The 15,323-nt window shown below is 51.4% G+C and overlaps 1 protein-coding gene across 5 annotated transcripts in view; it reads left to right on the top strand.

The window, feature by feature from the left end:
* Nucleotides 1–15,323, top strand: part of IQSEC3 (IQ motif and Sec7 domain ArfGEF 3) — a 109,372-nt gene that overhangs the window by 74,465 nt on the left and 19,584 nt on the right. For all 5 annotated transcript variants that reach the window (XM_075429427.1, XM_075429431.1, XM_075429432.1 and 2 more), the window contains one exon: nt 4,709–4,870. In XM_075429427.1, coding sequence (XP_075285542.1) covers nt 4,709–4,870 — 162 coding nt within the window. The remainder of the gene's footprint in view (nt 1–4,708; nt 4,871–15,323) is intronic.

Below are 15,323 nucleotides of genomic sequence, written 5' to 3'. Positions count from 1 at the left end.
CACTCAGTGACCTGGGTTCGCTGCATCTTGCAGGTCCCTGTGGAATAGAAGACGTACTGTGGAGCTCTGAAACACAACTTCCTAGCCAGGCCTCCCCTGCTCCCTTGAAACTAGCTGCTGAAATAATGTGCAATAACCTGTAGTGCTCAGTTTTCTTGACAAGATGTTGGGGGACAGGAAGGGAGGGAACCGACCTGTTAGCTCTGGGGAGCGAAGCCTTTTTTTTATTCTTTGAGTGGAATCTAAGGGACATATGGCTCCCCTTGTGACACCGCAATGCACCTCCATCCAAGGGACTGGGGAGGCCATTCAGCTTTCTACTGTTATTTGGTTGTTGGTTTCCCTGCCAATGTCTAGCAAGGGGCCAGTTTGCCATTGCAGGGTGTGCGATGTGGGCACCAACCCGCAGGGCATGGAGCTGAGGCCCTCTGTGCGTGTGTGCTCATGCTTTTTGCTGACCGGTCCCACAGAATCACAGAATCACAGAATCACAGAATAGTAGGGGTTGGAAGGGACCTCTGTGGGTCACCCAGTCCCACCCCCTGCTGAAGCAGGGTCACCTACAGCAGGCTGCACAGGGCCTTGTCCAGGCGGGTCTTGAATATCTCCAGAGAAGGAGACTCCACAGCCTCCCTGGGCAGCCTGGGCCAGGGCTCCGTCACCCTCAGAGGGAAGAAGTTCTTCCTCATGTTCAGCTGGAACTTCCTGTGCTTCAGTTTGTGCCCATTGCCCCTTGTCCTGTCGCTGGGCACCACTGAAAAGAGCTTGGCCCCATCCTCCTGACACCCACCCTTCAGATATTTGTAAGCATTTCTAAGGTCCCCTCTCAGCCTTCTCTTCTCCAGGCTGAACAAGCCCAGTTTCCTCAGCCTCTCCTTGTAGGAGAGATGTTCCAGTCCCCTCATCATCCTCGTAGCCCTCCGCTGGACTCTCTCCAGTAGCTCTTTATCTTTCTTGAACTGGGGAGCCCAGCACTGGACACAGTACTGCAGATGAGGCCTCACCAGGGCAGTGTAGAGGGGAAGAAGAACCTCCCTTGCCCTGCTGGCCACACTCCTCTTGATGCACCCCAGGATCCCATTGGCTTTCTTGGCAGCCAGGGCACACTGCTGGCTCATGGTCACCCTGTCGTCCACCAGCACACCCAGGTCCCTCTCCGCAGAGCTGCTCTCCAGCAGGTCCACCCCAAGCCTGTACTGGTGCATGAGGTTGTTCCTCCCCAGGTGCAGGACCCTGCATTTGGCTTTGTTGAACCTCATCAGGTTCCTCTCTGCCCAGCTCTCCAGCCTGTCAGTTCCTAGCAGCATTTGCCGTGGTCTGTCCGGCCCTGCATTGCTTTTTCAGAAAGCAGCTCTCTGGCTCGGAGCAGGCCCCTGGGAGCGCATCGCTGCTGCGCTGCCGTGGCACTTTCCCCATTCCCGCTCCACAGTGAGGGGGTGGAATCCCTGGAACGGAGAGAGCTCCATTACGCAGCGCTGCTGTAATCACTCAGTGTGTGTGGGCAGCTGGCTGCGTGGGCAGAGGGAAAGCCAGCAGGACGTGAGGAATCCCGCAGCATTGGCTGGCCGTGCTTAACACCCCTGCAACGCTAAAGAAAATAACAGAGATCAGGCTCAGGAGAGGTAAAAGCGGAGTTTGCTGCACATCTGGGTAAAAGCTGCATGCTGCAGTACGTGGGGTGGGTCTGCGGGTGTTCAGTGGCAGAGATGCTGCACTGCCAGAGGGATTTTGTGGAGAACAAGTTTAATCCCAGGAAAAACTGATGAAAGGCTGCTGTTAGTGGAAGAATAGTATGTGCAAGTGTATTGGAGTTATAGTCTAGGTAGTGCAGGTGGGCTGTCACAGCTGGTCTGTTTTATCCTGCATCCTCCTGCGTTGCGTGCCATCTCTGAGATCTGCACATCCATACCAGTGTGTGAGCTGCGTTTTTCTGGCCATATTCAGCTTCCAGCTCCTCTGGAGTGAATCCAGAGTCAGTCCAGTGGCTTTGGAGTCACACCAGCGTAGCTGAGATCATCCTCGTGCTGTGAACACCACACTGTCCCTAGCCAAAGACCAAAGTGTGCAGGTGGAGGTGCATTTTCCGAGTCTCTGTTGCTTAGCTTGGCTTTAGTCCTGACCATATGACCTTTGCACTTAGGAGAGAACTTTGCCCGTGCTCTTCAAAGGTGAACCAGGAGATCTGTGTGATAATACAGAAAGTGCACTATTGCTTTTCCCTGAGAAGGCCTGGGTTTTTCGATATCAGACCTTGCAGTTCTCCTGTTCATAAATTTAATGGACTGACCTCTTCTCCCAACCGCTGTCCTCAGGGATGCCACACTGCCCAGGATATTTTCTTTGTGACATTGCAGAGTAAGCAGAACTATTTCAAACCCATCTACTTTTTGTATACTCATGAGGCCCCTGTAAGGAGCAGGCGATTCTCCTGGATGCTGATCCCCTTATAGCTAGACATATGTTGCTCACCCACATCCTTCACCACCTGGCAGTGTCACAGCCCGTGCCTGTGCATATCATGCATTCACGTGCTCTGAGATCTCATCCTGTCCTTTCCTCACCCCAGGAAACTGCCTGAGCAAACTCACTCCTTGAGCCTTGTCAAAGATTCCTGAATTTGGGCCAATGATGGCATCCTTCCATGAAGAAGCTGCCCTCTTACCTCTCCCCACTCACCAGCTCGGAGAACCAAAGGAATGTAGGGGTCTTCCTGACATTGCACTAATTCCCCTCAGCAGGAGTGCATCATGACAGACACCCTTCAGCAGGGCAGATGGAAATGTAGACAGAAAACCTGCACAGAATCACAGAATCACAGAATTGTAGGGGTTGGAAGGGGCCTCTGTGGGTCACCCAGTCCAACCCTCCTGCTGAAGCAGGGTCACCCAGAGCAGGCTGCACAGGACCTTGTCCAGGCGGGGCTGGAATATCTCCAGAGAAGGAGACTCCACAGCCTCCCTGGGCAGCCTGGGCCAGGGCTCCGTCACCCTCAGAGGGAAGAAGTTCTTCCTCGGGTTCAGCTGGAGCTTCCTCTGCTTCAGTTTGTGCCCGTTGCCCCTTGTCCTGTCGCTGGGCACCACTGAAAAGAGCTTGGCCCCATCCTCCTGACACCCACCCTTCAGATATTTATAAGCATTTCTAAGGTCCCCTCGCAGCCTTCTCTTCTTCAGGCTGAACAAGCCCAGCTCCCTCAGCCTCCCCTCGTAGGGGAGATGCTCCAGTCCCCTCACCATCCTCGTAGCCCTCCGCTGGACTCTCTCCAGTAACTCTTCATCTTTCTTGAACTGGGGAGTCCAGACCTGGACACAGCACTGCAGATGGGGCCTCACTAGGGCAGTGTAGAGGGGAAGGAGAACCTCCCTCGCCCTGCTGCCCACACTCTTCTTGATGCACCCCAGGATCCCATCTGCCTTCTTGGCAACCAGGGCACGCTGCTGGCTCATGGTCACCCTGTCGTCCACCAGGACGCTCAGGTCCCTCTCCGCAGAGCTGCTCTCCAGCAGGTCAGCCCCAGCCTGTACTGGTGCATGAGGTTGTTCCTCCCCAGGTGCAGGACCCTGCACTTGCCCTTGTTGAACCTCATCAGGTTCCTCTCTGCCCAACTCTCCAGCCTGTCCAGGTCTCGCTGAATGGCAGCACAGCCTGCCAGTGTATCCACCACACCTCCCAGTTTGGTGTCATCAGCAAATTTGCTGAGGGTACGCTCTAACTCTTCATCCAGGTCACTGATGAAGAAGTTAAACAAGACTGGGCCCAGTACTGACCCTTGGGGGCCACCACTTATATAGACATGCGCACTCATTCCTGTCTGTACTGTGGGACAGGCACTGCCTGGGCTCACAGCTACTCCCAGGATACACAGAAGCGTGTGTACTTACAAAAGACATGAGGACAAAGCCAAAATATGGAAACGCACGGGTTCCAATGAACATGTTTGGGGCAAGAGAAATCTGCACGTGCGGGACAGACACACACCAAGGTGTGCTTGTTGAGACACGCACTGTCCCCCGAGAGCTGCATACGTGGGCACAGACACTGGGCACGCTGAGGAGCAGAAAATCACTCCCACAGCCAGGCAGTCGGGCGCAGTCGGCACCAGGCCTGTTCTCGGAGAGGCACTCACAGCCACGGAGGGAGAAAAACCCTCTGGGAGCTGCGCACGGCTCTCTCCCAGCTCTGACAAGGCGTTCTCCAGGTGCTCTCATCCACCCACACACAGAGATTTCTGCTGGAGGGGGTAAATCAATGGAGAAGGGAAGAACAGCACAGCTAAGTGTGGGGAAAGTGGAGGAAGAGATAAGCAAATCTGAGCGTGGGATTTCTGTTCAGGCAGCCAGCCCCAGGCTCAGGTGAGGACGGCAGAAGGTGTCACTCAACACTGAGCACTAAAAATGTATCAGAAAGAGAAATTTGTTTTTTACAGATAAAGTTGCCACCTTGGGTTATCCCCGTTTGAGTCTTCAGCCTGCTTTGCCCATACACCGTGGCAGCAATGTCTCCTAAGTCTCTTCACAGCCACGTTTCTCCCTCAGCCCTCTGTGGGTTGCATTTGGAGCAGCTGAACGTGCTGATATTGCCTGTGTCCTGGCTCCCAGGAGCCCGTGCGCATACTGAGGGTGGCATTGCTGCAAGCCACGAGGTGAGCCAGAGGCAACAGCGCCTTGGAGAGATCATGCAAACTCACCATGTCTCTGTCCTTCCCTTTCAGAAACCCAGACAAAGGGATCCAGTTCCTGATCTCCCGAGGCTTCATCCCGGACACCCCCATTGGGGTGGCACACTTCCTGCTCCAGCGCAAGGGCCTCAGCCGCCAGATGATTGGGGAGTTCCTGGGCAACAGCAAGAAGCAGTTCAACAGGGACGTCCTGGAGTAAGTGTGGAAACGTCTTCCCCTCCTCTCTGCACTGCAGAGGAGCTGCCAGCTCACTCTGCCCCTGGCCGCACCAGCCAGCACCCTGTCCTCCATGCCCCTCCATCCCCACTCTGCAGGAACTCCACCATTCCCACTCCATGTCTGGCACCTCTCAATGCATTTCTCAGAAATGTATTTCCCCCTTAATGTCAGCAGCCCTTTTCATTTCAGTCTCTCCTCAGAGGGCCTGCGATCATCCAGCAGGAGCTCGGCACCATCGGGTGATAGCACTAGTGATGCTGAGAGGTTTTGTGGCCGGGAAACTCTGTGGCTGGGGTTTCACCCCATCCAGATAAAACGCCTCTGGTGCTTTCTAGGATGTACGAAGAGAGGCAGGGGAGGAAAAATATCTACTCCTTGCTGTGAGACCAGCAGGGCACAGCAAATGCTGGCTTCACACCTGGTTCTCTTTCGGCCCCGTTTTGAGACAGGTGGCCTCTTCCGTTTGTCGGACTGCGCTACAGGGATACTAAGAGGGGATGTGGTGCTCTTTGTGGTGATGAAGAGGCCTGCATGAGGAAGCATGCTGCTAATGGTTTGTCATTGCCACTGCAGTCACAGACCACTGAGGATCATCCCCACTCCAAGAACTCCACTGGGCTGAGCTGTCCCATTTCTGAACAAGATCTCTGGTTTCCTCCCAGCTGCCGTTCAGTGGCTGCCTTTGCTGGATTGTTCCCTTCAATTCTGTCACCGTGTCCCTCTCCTGGTCACACAAGCCATGCATCTCTCAGCTTACACCTCTCTCCTCTTTCAAGTCTTGCAATTTCAGCTGCAAAATCCTGTGAATACCTGAGACCTGTACTACCTCAGCACCTGCCTGTTGCTCTGCCTTCCACATCGTAACCATTGCTAACTTGTCAGCCACCAGCATAGCAGGAGCAGGGTCTGGTGTCGGGAAGAAATGCATCTTCCCTGTTGTCCTGAGTGTTGTCCAAGACGACAGCCTTTCTTGCAAAGGTCGGCCCAGGGAACTGAGATAAGCCTTCATTTGCTGCTTGGTCCTGGTTTGCTTCAGAAGAGGGAAAAGGAGAAAAGCACAGCTCTCTGTATGATAGGAGGGGGACATCAGGAACAGGGGACACCACCTCTCCCACCCTGAGAACTGCTACAGTGAAAGCAGGGTGAGTTTGCACCAGAGTGCGGATGCGAGGGCTGCCGTGCAGGCTGATGTAACATGAGCAGTCAGGGGGAAACAAGCTCACTCAGAGACCCATTTCAAGGGATGACCAGCACGCAGCTGGGTCTTTCTTTTATGAGGCAGAAGCACAGTTCTTAGTAAGAGCTGCCTTTCCATTAGGCAGGAAGTCCTTTGCACTGGATCCTTTATTGTATTCTCCCATTCTCCGAAATGTTCCCTGCCTTCTTTGAATTTTGCAGTGGTTTCTCTTGAACCAAGCCAAACAGAAACACTAAATCCAATACACACGCCACTGCTACTCAAGGAAAAGACTGGAGGATGCCAGTTCAAGAGTCAAATCTGGGCCAAAATTTAAAAATTAATTCCTGCTGCAATTGGTGCTGCTTATTGCTGCATGTACCTGACCTTTGGTCCAGCTCTTTTTTTTTTTGATATACTGTATGGGTATTGATTTGGCCAGCAATGAGACACGTGTTCTCTCTAGTCTCTTCATGCAGAGAGCTACAATTAAAAGTAATCGCCTTTTTTTCTCCAGCAAGCAATGTGTGGGCTGCTTCCCCTGACAGATACTCTGCTGAAGTCCAAACCTAGCCTTTGCCCAGACAGGGAGATATTACAATAGCAATAGGCTGGCACTTCCTTGTAGCCCTAAATTTGGCATCATCCCGGCAAATAATCACGAAGTTCTGCCTCACAGGTGACTACAAACTCTGTGTCAGCAGCTCCTGGGAACAGCCCCTGTTGCAAAGCTTGCTGTCCGCCTCCCAGCCTCCATGCCCAGGAGCTGCTGTGTTGTGGCTGCCTGTCATCTCCACATGTTGCAGGAGGGCCATTAAATCAGGCCCTGCTGCGTCATGCTCCTTCCTCCTAGTTTCCACTGCACCTCTCAATGTAGCACTCCAAACGGTCGATGAAAGAGTGCCCCTGCCATCCTTATTTACGGATGCAGAAAGCAAGGCTCAGAGGTGGGAACGGAGCTGTTGAGGCTGTGTGAACATGGACGTATCTTGGACATGAACTGTGTGTACACGGGCATATATCAAGCAACCGAGTCTGAATTCTGGCTTCAAAACTGTGTCTGGTCTCTGCAGGCAGCAGATGATGTTCTTGCACTAACAATCTGTGCTGCCATCCCCTCTTCACAATAAATTGCTGATTCGTCTTCCTTAAAGGCAAAGGTAGAAGTAGACGTAAAATATACACCAAATGTCCTAAAACAGGGAGGAAAAAACATACGCATTCAGCTGGTTGTAGCTGTGCCGTTTGCAGGTACTTTTACTCTCTTCCTCTGCCAGTTCTGAGCTTGGGGGTGGCAATGGTTGGTGGTTTTTACAAGCAAGGTTTCATCAGCTGCTTGTGAGAGCTGGCTGGGCAGTGGCTGCACACCCAGTGGTGTGACAGGCATGGGAGCAAGGCATTGCCAGGAGAAATTCTGGCCTAGGATTATCGTCCTGGATATTTTTGCTGAAACTGCTTCAGGAAGAAGAGGACTGGCAGTGTAGTACAGTGTGCTGGTGTTTCGAGTGCACTGTAGCTCAAGGGCTAGTCACAACTTCTGAGCTGTTTGTGTGGGAGCAAGAGGCAGCTCAAAGACCTTTTGGCATTCTAGAACTGTCTAAGGCCTAGTCTGGTTCTCATTCCCCATCCAACTCCAATCAAATTACTCAGAAGCACTGGCACAGGTTGGGAGAATGGACTCTACAAGGGCTGTCTCGCAGTCCCCACACCTACCCACACTTAGCAAGCCAGTGTTAAGGTAAGTGGTATTCCCTGGAGAGCATGTAGGAGACAGGATAGCTCCTATGGTATCTTCTGCACAATTTGTCCAATGCCACAGTCATTTTTTGGTCCAAGTGGGCAGAAGAACAGGCACTGCTGGTCCTGGCAAGCTCAAATACCCAGGCAGGGTGGCCACGAGCAGACAATAGTTGTTGGACTGGTGCTGACCACCTGCAGTGAGCAAGCCTGTATGCAGGGGGAGATGTCTCTGCTCTTCCACATCCCAGATCTGGCCCTGGAGCCTTCCTGGCCCATCCTCTCCCTCCCAAAAGCAATTTCAATTATTGATGCTGCTTGCTGTGTTAGTTTAGCTTTCGCTCGATGTGAAAACTTGTGTTAGAATTCTGTATTGTAAGCATTGTTTCTGTTGAGCCGGGTTGAACTAACCCAACTGCATGAATAAATAATAGGACAGCTTTTAAAACATCTGCAGAAGTGTCAGCCTCCCCTGTGCATTTGGAGGCGCGGCAGAGCCGCCCAGGTTACAAACTCCAGACTCAGCTGTAAGTCCAGCCGCGAGCCTGTACTCTGCAAACTTCTCTTGGCTTCCGTAGGTATTGAATCTCTGCTGGCTGACAAACAAGCCAACCGCTGTTCCTGGAGTCAGGCAACAGAGCGCAGGAGTGCACAGCAGCATTTGGCACTGGTGAAGACAATCCCTCTTCGTTGCCCACCTAGTAAATGCAGAACTCCCAGAGCAAAGCCTCTTCTGTACCTGGGCAGGGGGTGAGTGAGGGTGAGCATAGTATGAGGCTTGAGCACTTTGGTATGCTATTTTGCTTTCTCACACCTGCATGCCCAATGCCTAAAAGTCCTGAAATGATATTCTCCCTTCCATCCTCCTACTCTGTCTTTCAACCTTTAACTGATTTTCTTGAACCCAGAAAAGGTGTCTGGATACCTCACAAGTAATTACACACACTAGCCGGAGGAGCAAGGGGGAGAGCAGGGGATTTTCAAGAGTATCTGGCTGTAATTGGCACACATCCTTTGATAACACTAAACTGCTCAAGCCTGTCTGTTTAGGGAGATGCAGTATGTCATTTTCTCTTGCAGAAAAGGCTTCAATCTTTAAACATAGGATTTATCTTTATTAAACTTGTTTGCCACCACCAAGTTTAGTGTCTTCTATCAATTTATGAATTCCTTTAGTCAATGGAGAGACACAGGTCCCTCAAGGGTGTTGTTTTTCTCAGTGTGCTAGTTTAGACTGGACATCTAGCTTTTAGGCATTTCATGTGACAGGGGATAAATCCCACCTGTAACCAGTTTTGAGCATCCCACAGTAACAACCGCTCCCTGTGATCCAGCATCCCACAGTAAGATCCAGCCTCTTCTCCTGGCTATCTGCTTCCACAGCCTGCCCTGCAGTCATCTGGGAGGAGTCACTGGGGACCTACCCCAGAGTTTCAATGTCTACTGGCCCAGGGAATACAGCTGTATAGAGGTAGCCTGGGCCATTAAAGCACTGATCTGGTACTGAGCAGTTTTTATCAAATCTGCTGGGCAAATTCTGCAGAAGAATGATTTTGTTACTTTAAAAAAGTCAGGCCCAAGGCATTAACACATATAACTAGTTTTTAAAATGAGACACATCATCGTTCTTGCATCCTTTCTTCATTCCTGTGTTTTGTATTACGTGCTCAGAGGAATTGTTTATTTCTTTTTGTGCGCTCTTCATTCTGTGTTTGTTTGTTGCTTTTGTTCTCCTTCATTCATACTTCACTTTAGTTCATTCTTTCCCTCCACCTGTTTCTGACTCAGGAATTGCTTCCATTTATAGTTCATTCATCAACAAGATAATAGAAGTGGTGCCGTGAATGGGGTCGGCTGCGCTGCTGGTACTGGGTGGTTTGTGTTCAGGTCGTGGGCCTTGGAAGTGCAGAAGTGGCTGTCCTGGTGCATTTGCTGTCAGAGGAGAAAGGGGCAGGGATTCAAGCAGAGGAGACATTGTGCTGAGCCGGGGGCTGGTTGGTGTTAGACTGTAAGTTGCTGTTAGACACACTCTCCCCGTGGGTGAGCAGCTCTCCTGTCTGTCAAGTGTGTATTGTCTTCTCTTTCTCTCATGGGAAGTCAGGGAAAGAAAAAAATGCTTTTCAGAGTGTAAGGGCAGAGCTGGGAGCCCAGCAAAGAGATTGTCTCTCAAAGAAGTGTTAGATTCTTCTTGGACTGGCAGAGTGAATTTGACAGGTTAGCCCAGACTAGCCTCCCTTCCCCTTCTCGATGAAGACATTACAGAGGATCAACAGGGCGCCTGCATTACAGGAGGGTTTGAGCAGCGCAGTGCTGCAGCTTCTGCTGTGGAGTAGTAGATAATCACAGAATCACAGAAGGGTAGGGGTTGGAAGGGACCTCTGTGGGTCACCCAGTCCAACCCCCTGCCGAAGCAGGGTCACCCAGAGCAGGCTGCACAGGACCTTGTCCAGGCGGGTCTTGAATATCTCCAGAGAAGGAGACTCCACAACCTCCCTGGGCAGCCTGTGCCAGGGCTCCGTCACCCTCAGAGGGAAGAAGTTCTTCCTCATGTTCAGACGGAAAATAATGATGTGATGGAAACAGGACGGAGGGAAGAACGCGTTAGGCAGTTCTGACCGCCCGCTGCAAGCAGAGCTGTGGCACAGACTGAACTTTTGAACAAGAGCAGCTTTCCCATGCCAGGCTTGCAAAGGCTGAAGGTGCACCTTGAATCTGCCTAGGTGCCCAGGGAAATAATGGTTTCTCTTGTCCCCCAAGGGTTCCCAGTGTCCCTTGGAGGGGAAGATGAAGGCTGAGTAAAACCCTCCCCTGCATGGCCAATGCGCCTGGAGTGGGGACAGCTCTCCACCTTGGGAGGCAGCTCTGGTGTAAGGCATTGTACAGCAGGCAGTTTCGAGCTTAGGAAGGAGTAGATGCCCAAGTGAGTAGCCACGTGAGCTACAAACAACCCTTGGAGGGCAAGTGGGCATGACTCAGCCCCAGAAAAGAACAGGCAATACATGTAGTGCAGCATCCCCCAGAAAGGGAAGACTGGTGTGGGACATGGTCTCCGTTGTAGAGAGGGCATGGAGGGCAGGATTGGGACACACGCCCATGCCTGCTGGTGCAAGGAATTGGTGAGTCCTGCTCACTCTTCTTTCTGTGAGCCTCAGTTAGCTCAGCCCGGTGTGCAGAGCAGCCTCCTCCCAGGGAGCTGAGCTCTTACTCTGCAGTCCACTCTAAGCCTGATTCATCTTCAGAAAGCTTGTAGGGTTAGGGAAGCCAAGAAGAGTGACGTTTTTTATTAATATCTTTGTGCCTTGTGGTTTTAAACTTTCCACCTGGCTGCCTCCCCCTTTGCTCCCTTCCTGAGCGCGGGCTGCAGGTTCATTACAGACGCTTTTAGTTGCAGCCCAGCTCCTGCTGCATTGTCACCTGAGCAGAAGAGCTGGAAAATAGGTCATCATGCTTGGGCGAGCAGATCCCAGCCCCACACCATACAGCTGCTTCCTGCCTTCACTGAACCCTGTCGCCGCAAGGCTTTTTTGCCATGCCTAGCCCTGTGCTAAGTCCTTACAGCTCTGATGCCACTACGTCCACCCTCCTTTGGGGGGGTCTATGCCCTGCAGCCTAGGAGGCAGCATGGCCACCACAGAGGTAACAGCTAAGCAAAATGATCCAGTGAGGAGCCCACCCTTTTGTCCTGTCACCTGGCGTGCGCTTCTCTGCCGGTTGTGAGGTGCCTGTCTGCCAGGTGCCTCAGGACAGACCAGCTCCCTGTGCATACAAGGGGCACAAGAGCCCTCAAACTCCACCACCTTTTTTTGTGAGGCAGAGTGACAGCACTTTTCCTGCTCACTTTGGCAACGTGATCCAGACGTCCAAAGGCCTGTCCCTCTGGGTAGTGGGCTAAATGCTTCTCTCCATGCACGGTGAGCTCAGTTCCTGTGGCTTGTTGCAAGTCTGTGGGCAGGAAGGAGTTGAAACAGGAAGAGATTTTATGAGGTGATTACTCGGCTCCTGGTTCGTTATCCTTCAGGCCTCCTGGTGGTCCTGGAATAGGCATCTCGCAGGCGCGCTGCTGTTTGTGGATAAATGAACTCAGCACTGGTTTTGGCACATGCAGATGAGCTACTGGTTTATGGCTTGGATGCAAAGAGCCATCCGCTCTCAGCTCAGCCTTTGTCCCTTACATTGGCAAATGAGTTCTAGGGAGAGACATATCCCTCGTGCATGTGGATACACTGCCTTTTACATTGCAGCTCTGGAGGCTAACCAGATCGATGTACTTTTTGCAGTATACTCGCCGAGATATCCTATGTCAGCTTCCAGGGTCTCTACCTTGGAAAGAAAATACCTCCTTGCTCTAGTTCCATGAAGGAAAGTTGCATTGCATTTCAGGGGAGCTCCAACAGAGGCACCTGTGACATGGGCACCTCTGACATAGGCACCTCTGACATAGGCACCGCAGAACAACCTCATGCACCAGTACAGGCTTGGGGTGGACCTGCTGGAGAGCAGCTCTGCGGAGAGGGACCTGGGTGTCCTGGTGGACGACAGGTTAACCATGAGCCAGCAGTGTGCCCTGGCTGCCAAGAAAGCCAATGGGATCCTGGGGTGCATCAAGAAGAGTGTGGCCAGCAGGATGAGGGAGGTTCTCCTTCCCCTCTACACTGCCCTGGTGAGGCCTCATCTGGAGTACTGTGTCCAGTGCTGGGCTCCCCAGTTCAAGAAAGATGAAGAGCTACTGGAGAGAGTCCAGCGCAGGGCTACGAGGATGGTGAGGGGACTGGAGCATCTCTCCTACGAGGAGAGGCTGAGGGAACTGGGCTTGTTCAGCCTGAAGAAGAGAAGGCTGCGAGGGGACCTTATAAATGCTTATAAATATCTGCAGGGTGGGTGTCAGGAGGATGGGGCCAAGCTCTTTTCCGTGGTGCCCAGTGACAGGACAAGGGGCAATGGGCACAAACTGAGGCACAGGAAGTTCCGTCTGAACATGAGGAAGAACTTCTTCCCTCTGAGGGTGACGGAGCACTGCAACAGGCTGCCCAGGGAGGCTGTGGAGTCTCCTTCTCTGGAGATATTCCAGACCCGCCTGGACAAGGTCCTATGCAGCCTGCTGTGGGTGACCCTGCTTCGGCAGGGGGGTTGGACTAGATGACCCACAGAGGTCCCTTCCAACCCCTACTATTCTGTGATTCTGTGATTCTGTATCTTCGGAAAGTGAACAGGAGTCTGTCCAGGAATCTGAGGTCAGGCAAGGCAGCAAAACTTGTAGCCACCTCGAAGAGGAGCGGGAACATGGCAGCCCCATGGCACAAGGATGTTTGGCTCTTTGAATGCATTTTTCTCTGTCAAATTTGCTCACAAAAAGTATCAGACAACTAGGATCCACCATTCTTTCTACTGTCTGTCTAGCAGCAGAAAGTAGCAGCATACCTGATGGCCCCTCTAGGAACTATTCCTCAGGCCTTTGACGCAGGCTTTGTCAGATGAATCAAATGGAAGCTCAGGCTGACTTTGCTTGAGTCAAGCTTTCTTCCTAACCTGTCCTTTCTGCCTAGTCGGCTTTTCTCAGGAAGAAGGACGGGGGGCACCCTTCTCTGGGCTGAGAGACAAGTGGAAGGGAGTCCCAGGAGTTCGTCTTCGAATTTACAAAGTAAACCTGCATCTGTCACTCTGTGAAAGAAACTGTCAAAGGAGAGGCTGAGCATAACTCATGTAGCAATGCCTGTTTGAGTTTGGAAAGAGCTATAAACAGCTGCCTTGTCCTACTTGTCCTAATAAAGTCTTGATGCGTTCTGTATCAAGGGCATTGACTTTATTATTTGAGATTTGTACACAAAAGGGAGGACATGTTAGAGCAGCCTCCTTGGAAGGGGAAGGATTGATCAATGAGGGAGAGAGCAAAAGATACATGATTTGATGCTGGTGGATTGGGGTGACTAGGGTGACCGCAGCAGGTCTCGCTGGTGTGTGCAAGGACTCTGCTTTCACACGTCTGGAAGCAGGCAATAACAGCAAAATCATTGAGGTCAGTGCTGAGAAACATCACCCATTGGAAAGGAGTAAAAAATAATAACAAAGGTCTGACTGCAGAGGTGGTTGCAGCTGTGAACACAGTAATGACTAACCAGAGAAAAACTTTTCTTACTTTCAAAGATAAATTCCAAGAAGCAGAATGCCTTGATGTCAACCCAAGGGACATGCGAGTATAAGTATGAGAAAAATAAAAATAACAAAGGAAAGAGGCAGTGGAGGAAGTTTTTGCTGTTGGCAGAAACCGTTTGTGAGTGTTTCTGCAGTCCACCTCTTGGAGAGGAAAGAGAAGATTCCACGTAAGGTTTCCTATGAGAGCAGCCCCATTAATTCTCTGCCTTTGCTCCTCACTAGTTGTTCCTACGTTTTGATTTTATGGAGTTTGTTCGGGGAAAGAGCCCACTTTTCCTATCTGAGGTTGTAACGACTCCAAACTTAGAAGATGCTGAACACCCCATGTTCAGACAGAGCTCTTGGTAAGTTGTTCTCTGGGTGTCACTCCGGTTAAGCAATGATACCTCAACTCCTGAATCAGTAGGGGAATGGAGGATTAGCGAGACGTCCCTGAGCATTTGAACCCCGTCCCTCACCCATTTGAGGCACCATGCAGTAGATTTTTGATCTAGAAAGGCTGCACCTGGCATTCAACAGCCTAGCTCACAGAACACTTCCCAACAGCAATCTGCAGCACTGTGGAATCACAGAATCACAGCATGGCAGGGGTTGGAAGGGACCTCTGTGGGTCACCCAGTCCAACCCCCTACCGAAGCAGGGTCACCCAGAGCAGGCTGCACAGGACCTTGTCCAGGCGAGTCTGGAATATCTCCAGAGAAGGAGACTCCACAACCTCCCTGGGCAGCCTGGGCCAGGGCTCCGTCACCCTCAGAGGGAAGAAGTTCTTCCTCGGGTTCAGCTGGAGCTTCCTCTGCTTCAGTTTGTGCCCGTTGCCCCTTGTCCTGTCGCTGGGCACCACTGAAAAGAGTTTGGCCCCATCATCTTGACATCCACCCTGCAGATATTTATAAACATTTATTAGGTCCCCAATAAAAGAAAAGACCAACAGACACATCTCCAGTTTACCACAGAAGCAAAGAAGAAGAAACTGATGACGGCACATCCCTTTATTAGCAGAGATGTGTTTGGTATAATTTCCAGATAATCCTAGGAAATAAAAGCATCTAGAAAAGAGCTAATCCCCTCCCCCTCTATTTTCCCTGTGCCACTCCTCATACAGTCCCAGACAACCTGTCTTGGGGAAAATTTCCTCCTAACCTTAAGTTTGGGGTCGGTTTAACCTTTACAACATGAGAAAGCACACCAAACACAATACAAAGGATGAAACAAAAAGGGGGAGATAGAATTAGCATCCAAGGTATATAAAAGCAGAAACTATGAAGTCCTTGAATTTTTAATACACTTGTAATGTCAAGCTGGTGCCATATGACTGAAGATTAGCAAATTAATCACTTTGTATTTAAGGAAGGCTTAAAGAAAATG

This window comes from Opisthocomus hoazin, chromosome 8 (genome assembly GCF_030867145.1).
Source record: "Opisthocomus hoazin isolate bOpiHoa1 chromosome 8, bOpiHoa1.hap1, whole genome shotgun sequence".
Taxonomy (NCBI): domain Eukaryota; kingdom Metazoa; phylum Chordata; class Aves; order Opisthocomiformes; family Opisthocomidae; genus Opisthocomus; species Opisthocomus hoazin.
The sequence above is the reverse complement of the archived record's forward strand: the minus strand, read 5'-3'. Positions and strand labels throughout refer to the sequence as shown.